The sequence below is a fragment of the Emiliania huxleyi genome, assembly GCF_000372725.1.
Source record: "Emiliania huxleyi CCMP1516 unplaced genomic scaffold EMIHUscaffold_5, whole genome shotgun sequence".
Classification (NCBI taxonomy): Eukaryota; Haptophyta; order Isochrysidales; family Noelaerhabdaceae; genus Emiliania; species Emiliania huxleyi.
Genome location: NW_005198244.1, coordinates 412,098 through 426,703, shown reverse-complemented (window position 1 = coordinate 426,703; position 14,606 = coordinate 412,098). Strand labels below are relative to the sequence as shown.

The 14,606-nt window shown below is 66.9% G+C and overlaps 4 protein-coding genes across 4 annotated transcripts in view; 2 read left to right on the top strand and 2 right to left on the bottom strand.

The window, feature by feature from the left end:
• Positions 1-1,311, bottom strand: part of EMIHUDRAFT_432509 (thioredoxin) — a gene marked incomplete at its 5' end in the record, with an annotated part of 2,096 nt that extends 785 nt beyond the window's left edge. The window contains 4 exons of the mRNA XM_005766945.1: positions 46-106; positions 582-657; positions 837-880; positions 1,111-1,311. Coding sequence (XP_005767002.1) covers positions 46-106; positions 582-657; positions 837-880; positions 1,111-1,311 — 382 coding nt within the window. The remainder of the gene's footprint in view (positions 1-45; positions 107-581; positions 658-836; positions 881-1,110) is intronic.
• A 1,000-nt stretch (positions 1,312-2,311) lies between these two features.
• EMIHUDRAFT_448127 (hypothetical protein) lies at positions 2,312-6,039 on the top strand. The gene is made up of 12 exons (XM_005766944.1): positions 2,312-2,394; positions 2,491-2,650; positions 2,735-2,775; positions 2,860-2,965; positions 3,247-3,375; positions 3,546-3,597; positions 3,678-3,742; positions 3,963-4,044; positions 4,386-4,453; positions 4,727-4,865; positions 5,096-5,346; positions 5,426-6,039. The coding sequence occupies exons 1-12, from the start codon at positions 2,324-2,326 to the stop codon at positions 5,756-5,758; spliced, it is 1,497 nt and encodes a 498-aa protein (XP_005767001.1). The 5' UTR covers positions 2,312-2,323; the 3' UTR covers positions 5,759-6,039.
• A 558-nt stretch (positions 6,040-6,597) lies between these two features.
• On the bottom strand, positions 6,598-12,956 carry EMIHUDRAFT_96284 (hypothetical protein; the record flags this gene model as incomplete). The annotated part of the gene is made up of 8 exons (XM_005766943.1): positions 6,598-6,741; positions 7,385-9,302; positions 9,592-9,596; positions 9,957-10,388; positions 11,217-11,358; positions 11,440-11,749; positions 11,933-12,071; positions 12,147-12,956. The coding sequence occupies 8 exons, from the start codon at positions 12,954-12,956 to the stop codon at positions 6,598-6,600; spliced, it is 3,900 nt and encodes a 1,299-aa protein (XP_005767000.1).
• A 677-nt stretch (positions 12,957-13,633) lies between these two features.
• EMIHUDRAFT_448126 (hypothetical protein) overlaps positions 13,634-14,606 on the top strand; it is a gene marked incomplete at its 3' end in the record, with an annotated part of 4,915 nt that continues 3,942 nt past the window's right edge. The window contains exon 1 of the mRNA XM_005766942.1: positions 13,634-13,984. Coding sequence (XP_005766999.1) covers positions 13,646-13,984 — 339 coding nt within the window. The 5' untranslated portion in view covers positions 13,634-13,645. The remainder of the gene's footprint in view (positions 13,985-14,606) is intronic.

Sequence of the window (14,606 nt, the reverse complement as noted above, 5' to 3'; positions counted from 1 at the left end):
GTCTGGGAGAGGTGTCTGGCGGGAGAGGCGTCTTGCGGGAGCGACGCGCCCGCACGCCCTGTGACCGCATCAGCTGATCCGCCTCTGGTGACGCATCGCCCATCACCTGCGCGGAGGGTGCGTGTGTGGCGAGGGCGGTGGCGGCGGCAGTGGCGGTGGCAGTGGCGGTGGCGAGGGCGGCGGCGAGGGCGGCGGCGAGGGCGGCGGCGAGGGCGGCGGAGAGGGCGGCGGATAGGGCGGCGGAGAGGGCGGCGGAAAGGGCGGCGGCGAGGGCGGCGGCGAGGGCGGCGGAGAGGGCGGCGGAGAGGGCGGTGGGCGAGGGTCGTGGGGAGGGCGGCGGCGAGGGCGGTGGGCGAGGGTCGTGGGGAGGGCGGCGGCGAGGGCGGTGGGCGAGGGTCGTGGGGAGGGCGAGGCGAGGGATTGACGCCGCTGGCAGGCCGCGCCTTGAGGAACTTGACGTTGGTGTACATAGGAAGTGTCTAGGAAGCGTCTAGGAAGCGTCTAGGAAGTGCCTTGAGGAACTTGACGTTGGTGTACATAGGAAGTGTCTAGGAAGCGTCTAGGAAGCGTCTAGGAAGTGCCTTGAGGAACTTGACGTTGGTGTACTTCTCGCTCATCTCGTCGTACTTTGGCGCGATGATCTTGCACGGGCCGCACCTGCACCAGCGAGGTGGGGCGGCGTCGGCGCCGGGGCGTGGAGGACGGGCTCAGCTCAGTCGGGGAGCGAGCGGCAGGCGGCGGGCGGCGGCGGCAGGCGGCGGGCGGCGGCGGCGGGCAGCGGCGGCAGGGCGGCGGCGGCAGGGCGGCGGCGGCGGCGGCGGCGGCGAGGGACGCGCCACGACGTGGAGTAGTCGACCACCACGAGCGCGTCGCCGGCGTTCTGCAGCCGGCGGGGCGGCGGGAGCTCAGGGCTCGGCAGCGCGCGGCGGCGACGCGGCGTGGAGAGGCATTTGGGCAAAGCAGGCGGCGGCGGCGGCGGCGGCACTGGCTGCGGCAGCGATGGGAGCGGCGGCAGCCCGACCGTCACGGCGGCGAGGTGGCCGTGGCGTGCTTGGGCCGGCGGCGAGGGTGGCGAGGGCGGCGGGGGCTGCAGGCGTGGGTGAGCCGCACGTCGAGCACCGCCTCAAACTCAGTCTTCGACGAGATGTCGACCACGCTCGATCCGCTGGCGCGCGGGGCGACGCTGCGCGAGATGGCCGCAGAGGCAGCAGCAGCAGTCGGCGCGCGCGGACCCACCGCTCGCAGCGCGGAGCAGGAGCCGGCCAGCAGCAAGCAAGGCAGCAGCAGCGAGAGGTGCCCCCGAAACACCATTCTTCTCTCGTTAATATTCGCGAGAGAAAAAGAAAACCCTGCACACAGATCCGACACTGAATTCTTTCGCTCTTGCAGAAGGAAGCTCGCATCGACTAGCACCTAGCAACACATCACAGCCCACCGCCCTGTACGCTGCAAAGATCGACGTCCCGCTCCTCATGCAGACGGACGAGCCGCGGCTGCAGGGCGGCTGCAGGGCGGTCGTTCGCCGCCTCGTCTCCGTCCTCGGCAGGGGCGGCGCGCCTCACGGATCGATGGCCGACACGCTCGAGCTCAGCCTCAAGCACCACGGCGGCGGCGACGACGGAAACAACGGCGCGGCGCCGGCGGCGGCACGCGGCGGCCGGGCGGTGTCTGCGGCGCGGCCGCCGCTGAGCGCCGGCTCGAGGCTGGCGTACTGCTTCTTCCGGCTGCCGCTGTCGTCGCTCGACTTCACGTTTCGGCCGGCGAGGCAGGTCATCTGGGTCGACACGCTCGGCCAGACCCTCTCCTCGCAGGCGTCGCTCATCTCCGCGGTGAAGTCGCTCGACTTGCTCCTCGGCTTCACTGTCGGCAAGGCGTCCGACAACACGCGCACCCGCTGGGGACGGCGCAAGCCCTTCATCGCCGTCGCCTTCCCGCTGGCGTTGCTCGCCTTCTTTCTCTTCGTGAACGCGCCCTCGGTCGGGCTCGGCCTCGCGCGCGCAAAGCCTCGCCCGCCGCCGTGCACGCACCTGGTGCTAAACACGTCGTCGCCAGCCGGCTGCCCGGCGCTGAAGGACTGCCTCGAGCGCGCGATGCAGCAGGGAGAGATCGACCGATTCGACTTTACCTCGCCGTCGCGCGTGGCCTCGCTGCAGAGCGGGGGCTGGCAGCTCTCCTTTTGGTTCGCGCTGCTCTACGCCACGTACCTCGCCTGCGCCTACACCTGCTCGCAGATCCCCTACGACGCGCTCAAAACAGAAACCCGGCCCGGCTTCTTTGTCTAGGCGCCTACACCTGCTCGCAGATCCCCTACGACGCCCTCGGGATGGAGCTGACGGACAGCTACGACGAGCGCTCCTCCTTGTTCGGGCTGAAGACGCTCTTCCAGTTCGTCGGGTACGCGGCAGCCCCCCCTCCTCAACCCCGGCCTCCCCTACCCCCACGGTACCCGCACCCACCCCTTACCCCCACGGTACCCGAACCCCTCCCTAGGTACGCGGCAACCCCCCTCCTCAACATCGGCCTGTCTGCCCTCCTTGCCGACGACCTCGTCGCGCTCTACTCGATGCTCGCCCTCGCCGTCGGCTCCCTCGCCGTGCTGGCGTGGGCCTCGCTCCTCTGCAACGTGGTCGAGAGGCCTCCTCCGCCCGAGGACCACACGCCACCCTCCCCCCCCCCGGGCTGCCGGTCTGCACCCTCTTCTCTCCTCCCTGAGCGGTGCACGGTGGCTGAACAGGACCACACCATCCTCCCCGTGCCGATCGTGCCGTCGGCGCGGCGCGTGCTCGCCAACAAGCCGTACCCCACCTCCATAGTATCGAACCCAGTCTGGGTTCAGTCGCGTGGGTGGTGCGGTATTAGGCGCGTGCTCGCCAACAAGCCGTACCTGGTCTACTTGCTGATGAAGATGCCGCTCTCGCTGGTGTCGCTGATGCCGTCGAACCTGGCCGCGCTCTGGGTGAAGCACACAACAAAGACAGAAAACAGACCACCCAAAGGGGAGGGGATGGGAGGACGGCACGCCGCCACCACACAGGGGATGTTAAGGAGAGGAGTGAGGGGGTGCTAGCCGTCACCAACCCTCGGGCGTCTACCACTTCCTGGGTGAAGCACTTGGCGAGTAGAGACCACGCCTGCTATTCACAGCTGCTATTCACAGCACACGCTCCTTGCCCGGCTCCTTGTTCCAGGCGGCTCCCCCCCCCCTGTGAAGAGTGAGGCGTGGGCTCGCCTCGGCAGGTGAAACACAACATGGCGCTCGAGGCGTGGAACTCGATGTACAACGCGGTGCTCATGTTTGCCCTCGTCGGCGCGATGGCGTCGATCGGCGTGCTCGTCCGCTCCGCACAACAGTACGGCAAGGCGGCGGTGCTGCAGGCGGCGCTGCCGGAGAGATGGGGGGAGAGATGGGGGAGAGATGGGGGAGAGGTGGGGGAGAGACGGGGGAGAGTTGGTGCTGCAGGCAGTGCTGCCGGAGAGATGGGGGGAGAGATGGGGGAGAGATGGGGGAGAGACGGGGGAGAGACGGAGGAGAGGTGGTGCTGCAGGCGGTGCTGCTGGTCTCCGGCCTGCTGTACCTCGCCGTCTCCTTCGTCCCCGGCGCCTTCTTTGCGCAGCACCCCTACCTACATAGTATCGAACCCAGTCTGGGTTCAGTCCCGTGGGTGGTGCGGTACTAGGCGCCTTCTTTGCGCAGCACCCCGTGCTGCTCGTGCCGGTCGGAGCGCTGATCGGCGTCGGGCAGGCGCGCCGAGCGTCTGGCCGGTAGACAACACGCTCGCGATCGACGGGCTAGCAGTACATCCGCGCGAGTTCACCTCTCTCTCTCTCTCTCTCTCTCTCTCTCTCTCTCTCTCTCTCTCTCTCTCTCTCCCTCTCTCTATATATGTATAGTTAGCTCGCTCGTTTCTCAACTAGCTCCTTTCTTCGTCACTTCTTTGTGGCCCTCCGTCGGCCTCGGGCAGGCGCTCGGCTTCGTGCTCCCGGACGCCATGCTGGCTGACATCATCGACTACGCGGAGCTGCACTCGGGATCGCGCGACGAGGGCATCGACACTTAGAAGCGGAATACGCACTCCTGTATTCCTAGCAGCGCTCAAGAGGACACATGTGCATGCACATGCACATGCACATGCACATGCACATGCACATGCACATGCACATGCACACGCACACGCACATGCACACGACACGCACATGCACATGCACATGTCACATGCACATGCGCATGCACATGCACATGCACATGCACAATGTGCATGTTCAACCGTATTCCGCCGTCTTCCGCTGCGTTCATTGTCTTCGCACCCCGCGTACTCACGCGGTGCTCTGAAGACGCGGCACAAGACCGTCCTCCCGCCCTCCATGTCGTCGTCTTCAGCGCGTAGGCATGTACACGGTCATCGAGACAAACCTGCAGCAGTTCGTCGAGATTGCGGGCGGCGTCTTCCCGATGGCGCGCCGAGATGCGCCGAGATCGTCGAGATGCGCCGAGATGCGCCGAGATTCGCCGAGATCGTCGAGATGCGCCGAGATGCGCCGAGATGCGCCGAGATTCGTCGAGATTCGTCGAGATTGCGGATGGCGCCTAACCCGCTGTGGTGCCGCCCCTCCGCGTTTGCGCCTCGCCTCGCCTCGCCTCGCCTCGCCACCGTCACGACAGCCCCCAACCACGCACGCACACACACACACACACACACACACACACACACACACACACACATGCCAGGTGCTCCTCGCCGGCGCGGGGTACGAGCCGCTAGGGGGCTGCTCCTGCGGCTGCGGTGTCTCGTGCGGCCGCGCCATCGGAATGCCGTACGCGCGCTGGCACTGTCCCGGCGACGTCGGCTACTCGTGCACGGGCAAGGGTGACCCCCCCCCCCCCCCCCCCACCTCCCCCCCCTCCATGCCCCTCCCGCCCCTGTCCCCCGCCCCTGTCCCCCGCCCCTCCGCCCTCGAGCACCTCTCGCTTCTCCTCCCCTCCCCCGCCTGCCTCCCCCCTCCCTCCCCCTCGCGGCGAGCCCTCGCGGCAGACGGCGCGCGCCGCGAGCGCACCCGCAATCGGCCGAGGTGACCCGAGATCGCCGCGAGATATTAGGCGGCTCCGAGCTGCTGTTTGCGCCCGAGGAGCCCGCGGTGGCGCCGTGCGCGGCGCAGAGCGAGCACGTCCAGTCTCTCATCTCCCTCTTCTTCCTCGCCATCCCGGGCCTGCTCGCCCTCATCGCCGCCATCCCCGCCGGCAAGATGCCCATCACCGCGCGCGTACATGCGGCCATCCTCGCCGCCATTGCGGCGCGCAACAGCGGCGGCGACGCGGGCGAGGGTGGCGACGCGGGTGGAGAGAGGGAGGTGATCGACGCCGTGTACGGCGAGCCGCTGGCCGTACTTCCTAGACCGTTCCTGGACCGTTCCTGGAACCTTCCTGCAGGTGATCGACCCCGTGTACGGCGAGCCGGTGCAGCGGCCGCCAAACACGGCGGCCTCGCTGCTGCACGAGCACTTCTCGCCGTCCGAGTGGCAGTCTTTCCCCACCCTCGGCTCGCTGCGCGCGTTCCTCGTCTCTCGGCTGCTGCTCTGGGTCGCGCTGGCGGCGGCGCTGGTGGCGGGGATGGCGTACTCGGGCGTCGAGGCGGCCGTCACCTTCGGCTGCCTCCTCCTCTCCGCCCTCTTCATCCTCATCCCGTGGGACGGCGTCCGCCTCTACGCGCTGTCCGGTCCGGCCGCGTCCAGCCTGGTCCCCGCCCGCACCGCACCGCCCTGAGGCGGGCGCGGCCCAGGGCAGGGGTACGGCCGGCAGAGAGGCTTTCGGCTTGCACGGAGCGCAGCTGCTTGTCGGGCTCGCGCCTCGAGTGAGCCGTGCCGATTGCAGGCCCGCCAGCGCAGCAGGCGAGACTTGCGCTAGGACTTGCGGCAGACCTCGTGAAGCTTGGGTGGCAGTACATGGGGAAACTCAGAGGAATGCCAGTCCCAGAGGAGTTATATAGTATCCGTGACATGCCATCGACTGTTCGTTTGTTGTTTCCTAGACGTGTTCCTCTATTCGTGGAGCGGGCCGGCGCCCCGCCGGCCGGCCGCCGGGGCGATTCAGATGTTCCCCCCAACAAAAAAGTCAAAACTCGCATATCTCCCTGGCGCGGGGCCCGGGGGGACGTCTCGGTTAGTAGAGTCTAGAGAGGTGTCCGTTTTATTTATTCTGCGTAATCGTCGGCCCGCGTGCGCGGCTCTTCACGGCATCGTCATGGCTGTGTGCGTGCTTCTCGCTCGTGCGTCCTTGGAAGTTGTGCGCCTCCTTCTCCTATGAGCTCGTATGCCACGTCGCCGCCTGTGTTTGGGTTTCTATGTTTGCGATTTGGAATTTGGTATTTGTCCAGCTCTTTGTTTATTTTTATTTAATGCCGCAGGTTCGACCGAGGTTGCAGCTTACAGGCTTGCAATAAAGCGCCAGGACTCAGCGCATTCGACTTTCGAGCGCAAGCCGTGCATGCAGCGCGAGAAAACTATACTTGCGCGAGAGGAAACCACAAGCACACAAAACGCCACCTCAGAATGCATCTGCGCCACCCGGACACGCTGCACTGTGCTCACTTGCTCAGCCGAGGCTCATCTTTGGCCCTCCTTGGCCCTGCTCTTCTTCCGCTTGGACCTGGGCGGCGGGTCGAGCGCGGGGGCCGAGGACGCGGCACTGCGAGCCACGGCCGAGGACGCGTTGAGGGCGGAGGGCGGCACGTCCGCGTCGTGCTCCACCTGCGGTGACACCAGGGCGAGCTCGAGGGTGGGGGCGATGTTGGCCAATCTCGGGTCATCTCGGGGGGACATTAGAGTATATATCATCAACTAAATGTGCCCCCTGGGCCTGCGGGCGGACCCTCACACAAGACACGTCACAGATCACAGATCAGCTCACAGATCATCAACTTTTCCTTTTTCGTGCTTGAATAACATTATTAATTTATGATTATGTATGTATTTAGGTGATGGACACAGGAGCGTTGCCCGGTTTGTCAGACCAAGAAAAGAAATTTTGGAGGCCGATGCCGATCATCCGGCCCGCTGGGTGCGCTTCTTAGCTCCCCGGCCCTGGATGTGAGGTTGATGACTGCACTCCAAGTGCTCCAAGGGCCGCGGAAGGTTCCATGCTTACGGCTCTAGCTGCCTGGCATCCGCGTACTACGACCTACTCTCAGGCGCCCGCACACCGAGCCGGCGCTGACCGGCCTCCTTGCAGGCATATGCCTTATCATATCGGCCGATGCGATGTGGGCACACGCTCTCTCTGTACACACGCTGTCGTGCCATCGACTCATCAAGCTGGGCTAGCCCCGGGCCCGGCAGGGACCCATTCAACCCCGATCCATTCATGAAAGACCGGGTCAGAAGGTTCTGCGACCGCAGCCTCAGAGTCTGCCGCCACGCGCTCCGCCTCGGCCTCAGCCGCGGCCTCCACGCGCGCCGACTCGGCCGCAGCCACTTCCTCAGCCGCCGCCGCAATCACCTCCTCCTTCGACACCACTCCCTTAGCGACATCTAAGATCTTGGTAGCGACGATCTTGTCCTCGTTCTTATCGTCGATCTCCGAAGGCGCGGGCTCAGTTGCCGACGCGTTGTCCGCCTCCACCGGCTCGGTGCCCTTGCTGACCGCGTCGGCGTCAGCCTTGGCCGCCGCCTCGACGACCTCGGGCGGCACGTCCTCCTCGAGCGCCTTCGCCGGCGCAGCGGACGCGGCCTCGGCAGTCTTGGCCGCCTCCACCGGCTCGGTGCCCTTGCTGACCGCGTCGGCGTCAGCCTTGGCCGCCGCCTCGACGACCTTGGCCGCCGCCTCGACGACCTCGGGCGGCACGTCCTCCTCGAGCGCCTTCGCCGGCGCGTTGACAGGCATCGCCGGCGCGTTGACAAGCCATCGGGCACGCGCCTCCTCGTCCTCCTGCTGCTCGATCACGCGCTTCGACTCTGTCATCTCGCGCTTCGGGTGCTTAGCCTCCGCCTCCGCCTCCGCCTCCGCCCCCGCCCCCGCCCCCGCCTCCGCCGCCGGCGCGGCGGACTGGAGGGGTGTGTCGCGCGGCAGTCCGAAGGTGGAAGCCGCTACCGAGTCGACGATCTCACCGCATGGCGTGAGCAGACCCATGGTGTCCATTGCAGCGACTCGCATGTACTCGATGACGTCCTTGAGGCCCTCAGCGTCGACCTCGTTGGGTAAGGTCGTGAGCCACTCCTTGACGCCCACAGAGCCGATCGACTGCCTCATCTTCGCCTTCTCCTGCAGCAGTAGCAGGTAGCTCGCCAGCGGCACGGCCATGAAGGGCGGGTAGCCGGCCTCGTGGCATATGAGCTTCACGAGCATGTGGATGAAGCCGCGCCAATCGCTGGCGCGGGGCAAGATGCGGAGTCGGCGAAAGAAGGCCCGGACAGAAGCGTACTTTTGGTCGCGTGACAAGAGCTCGAGGCAAGGCCCGAATTGTCCGGAGATGAGGAACAGGCGCTCCGTCTCCATCTCCCCGGCCGTCCACGCCCCTTGCTTCTCCATCTCAGCCTCTGCCTTGACACGCATGGTGCAGAGCTCCTTGGCGGCCTTGACGCGGACATCAGGTATGACCCAGTTGCGCATCTTTGTACGCATCTTCTTGGAGCGGAAGACATCATCCTCTTTGAACATGCTTTCAAGCTTATCGTCGACCTTGTTCCTCGTGAAGATGACCTTCTTTCCCCGCTCCCTCGCAGCCTTGGCGACGGCCAGCTCGCCCTCCTTGAAGCGATCCGATGAGTTGATGACAATGACGTGAAAGAAGAGGAGTCCCATGTTTGCCACATACGTGTCGGTTGGGAAGTCTTTGGTGCCCGCGCCAGGGACGTCCCACAGCTTGATTGCGAAGGAGGCGTCGTCGGACTTGTACTTTGAGTAGCCCGGCAGCTGGCAGAAGAGCGCGTCGTACGAGTAGGGCGTTGGCTTCAAGGTGCCCTGAGATGAGTGGCTGATCTTAGCCGCTCCGTCGTCGCCATCCTGCACTGCGAGCAGGGCGTTGATGAGGCTCGACTTGCCCGTCCCTGACTCACCCACGATGGCGATGTCGATGTTGCCTTCGGGGAGCCAATCGGGGCGAAGCGGGAGCCGCAAGGCGGGAGCGACCGGGTCGTTTTGCGGCTCGCTCTCGATCGACTCTGAGACCTCATTGCGCCGCTCTTTCGCCGACGGCTCGGTCATGGCCCCTTGCGCGGGCTCGGGCGCTGGTGCAGGCGCTGACTTAGGCGGCATGAGCGCTGCCGACGGAAGTGCCGGTTCGGGCTTGCGTCCAAAGATGCCGCTGAAGAAGCTGCCCATTCACAACAAATTCCTACAGCCAAACGATCGTCGTTCGTAACACTAACAGCAGCGTTGCAGGCACCGTGGTAGAGGAGTTGTGAGCGGGCAGTGTGAGGGCGTGTGACACGAGTGCCGCTCTCAAGGATGCTGATTTCGTTGAGCGGCGGACCTCCAAGCAAGTCTCCCTGGTTGGGGCTGGTGCTCAACCAAAAAACCGAGCGCGCTCGGCCCTTGAAACTCCACATCGGCGTGCGATCGACATTCGGTTACTTGTGTACATAATAAAAAAAAACGGACACCTCTCCTGTGAGATGGGTAAAAAGGAACAGGTCACCGCCCACGCGATCTTTGTGCAGGTAGTATAACAGTGCTCAGTGGCCAGGGGCGGCGGGGTGGGTAGGGGGGTGGGGCCGAGCCGTGTGCGCTGCGGTGGAGGGCTTTAGGTCACGGTACACACTCCCGCCCTCCCGACCCCTCCACACCACTACAGCGGCACCCCTACCCCTCCCGCCGTTTTAGGGCCTACCCACCCGCACTCGCTCGGCCACAACAGTGAACACCGAAATGCCTTATAGACAGTGGCCACGGCCTCGCCGACCACTAGAAGACAGGTACGCCTGAGGAACACGCGCTCCTAGCTCGTCCCCATGCTTCACCGCGTCACCTTAGCCCTCGCCTTGGCGGCGGCTGCGCGCCTCTCCTTAGTGGCGGCGATGGCCGCCTCCGCCGCTGCAAGTGCGGCCTCCTCCTCCGCCTCCGCCTCCGCCACGGCCGCCTCCGCCGCCGCGACTTCCTCCTCCTCTGCGGCTTCTGCCGCTGCTTTCGCCGCCGCCTCTGCTGCCGCCTCTGCTGCCGCCTCTGCTGCCGCCCTCGCCGCAATCTCCGCCGTGATGCCATCCCGTATCCTCGCCTCATGATGCTCCGCGAGAAGCCGGAGCAACCTCTCCGGGTCCAGATTCGCTGGCACGGGCTCAGCTGATGCGGCTGCCTCCTCCGCCGGCGCCTCTTGCGCCGGCCCCGCCGCGCTGTCCCCTCCGCCCTTGCCCTTCTTCTTCTTCTTCTTCTTGCCCTTCTTGCCCGTTCCGCTCCCCTCCGCCTCGACCTCGGCCAGCAGCGCGGTTGCGTGCCGCGCCGCCTCCGCCGCCAGATGCTCCTCTATTGCGTCGGCGCACTCGGTGTTGCCCTCGCGCTTGGCCAACTCTAGCGCTGTCATGCCATCCGCATTGCGCGCCGCCGCGTCTGCGCCCGCGCGAAGCAGCTTACGCTCGACGGCGGGGCTGTTTTCGACGGCAGCATACATCAGCGCGCTCCAACCCTTGCGGCTCTGATGGCTGATGTCCGCGCCGTGCCGAAGCAGCAACTCAATCAGCCGCTCGAAGCCACCGCCGGCACTGTTGGCGGTGGCGGCTATCAGCGCGGTCCAGCCATGGCTGTCCTGATGGTTGACATCCGCGCCACGCTGCAGCAGCAAGTCAACCATCCGCCTCTGGCCGTGCCAGGCAGCGTGCATCAGCAGCGTGACGTTTTCAGTCTCGTCTACTTCGAAAGGCCAATCGACCCGCCCGCCGCAGTCGAGCCACGCCAGCATTGCCACCCTATCGCCCGAAGCCGACGCCTCCACAGCCTCGGTGGGCATGATGGAATCGATCTGCGCCTGCACCACCGACTTGAGCCGCGCCCGCAACCTGTCGGCCTCCCCGGAAGACGCTGCGGCAGCCGCCACTGCCGCTGCCCCGCCGCCGACCCCTGGCTCCGCCGCCTCGACTGCGCTGACTCGCGCGCCGGGCGACTTGGGGCAGCCACCGGACGCGCCGAGCCCCATCGCCGCCGTCTCCGGCCCCATCGTGACCTCGGCCCACCGCTCGTGGCCGCCCATCGCCTCCACCTTGGAGGCATGCGTCTCCAAGGCGCGGAACGGCGTCACCGCTCCAAATCCCGCCTCGCACAGCGCGACCCGGATGCTCTGCTCGAAGCCGCCAAGCCCCTGGCCCAGGCAGAGGCGCGACGGCTCGATGGACGACTCGCGGCGGAGCTTGCGCAAGAACTGGACGAGCTCTGCGGGGAACCTGCGTCATGATTGCAGGAACCAACGTCAGGATACGGTACGGTGAGCGTATTCAGTGAATACAGTATCTAGGTCGGGATACCTCTCGGCCGACGCCCTCGACGCGCGGCCGTGCGGCGGCGACTCCACGATCTCGCCATTCTCCTCGTCGAGCTGCACCATGTGCAGGCACTCGTGCCGCCGCTCTGGCGAACCGCCCTCCATGATGCTCGCGCCCCAGCTTCGGTAGCCGAGGCTGACGGTGAGCCACTGGCCGCCCCGGCAGGGGACGAGCGAGGCGAACACAGTCACGGGCGACGAGGGCTTGAGCGCCGCGATCTTGGCGCACTCGTGCGCGCAGTACGCCGGGCCCAGGATCTGCTCGTATGCGAGGGCGTCGACCCACCCAAGGCCTGCAGGACGAAGGCAGAGGAGGGTGGGGCGGCGGCGTGGGGGGCGGCGGGGAGGTGTGTGGGGCGAAGGAGTGGCGTGGGAGGGGGTGGCGAGAGTGGCGGAGGCGAGGATGAGTCTGCGGCATCTAGCAGCCCTGCAGAGGCAGCTGGTGCCGGACCATATCGTGCGTCCCCGAAGCAAACGCTCTTGCTTCAGCATCATCTCGAGCCCGGCGGCCACGCCCTGCCTTCCGAGCGCCTTGAGGGCAGCGGCCTGGCGGTGGTACGCCTTCAGGTACGACGGGCAGAAGACCGCGGCGTCGATCGCCTCCTCGAGGGCGGCCTAGAGGCAGGAGAGACGGATGCGAGAGAAGCCCGGCCAGCCAATCGCCGCCCAGCTGCGGCGGCGGAAACACACCTCCGGCTCGCCAGCTTTGAGCAGGGCTGCGGCGGCGTTCGCAAGGCAGGTAGCGCGCGGGAGGTTGGGCTCGGTGCCCTCGGGCGGCACGCCCCTTGCAGCGGCCTTGGCCTGACCGTCCGCGTCGAAGGGCACGCTGACGCGCGGGCCGTCGGGGAGAAATCGGAGGATGACATCGCGGAGGTCGCCCTCTGCGCTGGCAAGGCGCGCCGCGGCAGTGTGCTCCGCGGCGCCGCCGAGCGCCTTGAAGAACGCCATCGCCGTGATGTTCGCATCCGTGAGGCTCGCCGCCCTCTCGTACCACACCACCGCCACCCTCGGCTCCCCAGCCTTGAGCGCTGCGTTGCCCAGGTCCTTGAGCGCCTCCCAGCGCGGGTTCACGAGCACCGCGAGCTGGTTTGCGAGCGAGTACTTGCCATTCTCGTCGTACCTGGCCATCGCGTCGTTGAGCGACGGCGCTCGCGTTCGCCAGGGGTGAGGCCACGTGTACTGCTTCTCCGCAGAAGTGGCAACGGCGACCGGCGGCCAGAGTTGCGCGTGCGCCGCGGCCTCCGTGAGCTTGCCGCACGCGATCAGGTCCGTGAGCTCGTCAACGAGGCCGCTTAAGCCTGCCGTCTCGGCGTGCGCGGCGAGCTCGTCAAACCGGTGGCAGGCATCCGCGTCAAACGGGTGAGGCCTCTTGTCCGGCGGCTTCGCGTCGCGAGCCGCCTTGCGGAGTCCGTCTCGCGATTCGGCCACGCCCGCGAGAATGCTCTCGCCCATAGACGCGCCAAAGCCCCGCGCCATCGCCGACATCATGTCGCTCATCATGGGGGCGGGAAGGTTGTTCCCGCTCCTTTCTTGTGCAAAAGAATTCTTAAGATACAAGCCTCTCTCACAGCACACTGGCACGACAAGGGCGCGGACTGGCGCGGACTGGCACACACACAGGCTCACCAAAAGAATTTTCCGAGCTGGATCTTGCAGTGCGCGCCACTCACTCCGGTCCCCTGTGTGTGAGTGTGTGTGCCCCACCCCCGCGGCGTCCTTCAGGTCGACGGGGTTGGTGCCGGTCCGGCGTAGATTTCGCCGAATTTTGGGCGCGTCGTGCCCTCACCACCAGAGCTTGTGGGGGGGCGAGAGAGAGTGTGTGTCCCTCGAGACCTTCTAAAGGCATATTACTACTTGCCTGCCACCCCTGGCCCCGTCCCCGCGCCCAGAAGGGCGAGATTCCGGTCCCACTCCACCACCGCACGAAACGTGTTACGGTCCGGGGTCCGGTTTCGACCGTCAGGGGCTACTGCGACCCCGAGTTGCCCCCGGGTCGCCCCCTAAGGCCTCCGTTAGTTGAGGAGCACTGTTTGGGTGAGTCAGAGACCCTCATTTAGCCACCTCACAGGGTACCCTGAGGCTGTGGCCTCTGCACAAGATTTCGCACCATATGGTCACACGGACTCAATAACAAGGCTGCGATGTGAGCTTCTTGTTTCTTATCAACCTATCTGTGAACAGGGCCAGCCATGCCAGAAGACGGCCCGAGGATCGACGTGCGACGGGAGGGCGCCGTGCTGGGCAGCGTCGCGCTGAGCGGGGCCAAGCGCCGGTGGCTCATCGGCCGCTCGCTCGACGCGGACCTCGTCGTCAACCATCCTAGCGTCTCGCGCTCGCACGCGGCGATCACCGAGGAGGGCGGCGCGTTCTTCGTGACTGACCTGGGCTCAGCGCACGGCACCAAGGTCGCTGGCACGCCGCTCGCGCCGCAGCAGCCCTTCCGCCTCTTCGACGGCCTGCCAATCACGGTTGGCGGCGCGACGCGCACTCTCGTCCCCGTCGGCACCGTCGCGGCGCTCGGCGCTGCTGTGCGCGAGGCGGCGCGGGAGCGGGCGGAGCACGCGCGGCGGGAGCAGGAGGCGGCGGATCGCGCGGCACTCGACGACGACGACGACGACGACGACGACGACGACGCCTCCCCCGCCGCCACCGCCAGCGCGGGGCGCGCGCCGACCGCCGCGCACTCGATGGGCGCGGCGCTGCTGTCCGGCGGCGGTACAGGAGGGGCGGCGGCGGCGGCGGCGGAGCTGGCCGCGCAGGAGGCGGAGGACGAGGCCCTGCGCGCCCTCTTCCCGATGCAGCTCGGCAAGTCGGGCGGCGGCGGTGGCCCGTCACTCGAGGCGAAGCACGCGCAGAAAGAACACACGCGCAGTCAGAACACACGCGCAGTCAGAACACACGCGCAGTCAGAACGCACGCGCCGGCACACCACGCCGCCTCGCCTCCTCACTCACCCTCTCCTCCCTCCCTGCACACCCTCCTCTTGCCCCACCGCCCCACCACCCGCCCCCCACCACCCGCCCCACCGCCCTGCCCCACCGCGCAGCCGCCCTCCACCCCACCACTCGCCCCCCCTCCGACCGTCCGCCCCACCGCCCTCCGCCCCCTGCCCACCGCCCCACCGCCCCACAGCCCCACCGCCCCACCGCC

What these genes read in the sequence shown, in the direction of transcription:
- EMIHUDRAFT_448127 (XM_005766944.1), top strand. Translation starts at nt 2,324, where the DNA reads ATGGAGCTGACGGACAGCTACGACGAGCGCTCCTCCTTGTTCGGGCTG. An exon ending in CCGATCGTGCCGTCGGCGCG is followed by an intron (nt 2,776 to 2,859) that starts GCGCGTGCTCGC and finishes GTGCGGTATTAG; the next exon opens with GCGCGTGCTCGCCAACAAGC. An exon ending in CGCCGTCTCCTTCGTCCCCG is followed by an intron (nt 3,598 to 3,677) that starts GCGCCTTCTTTG and finishes GTGCGGTACTAG; the next exon opens with GCGCCTTCTTTGCGCAGCAC.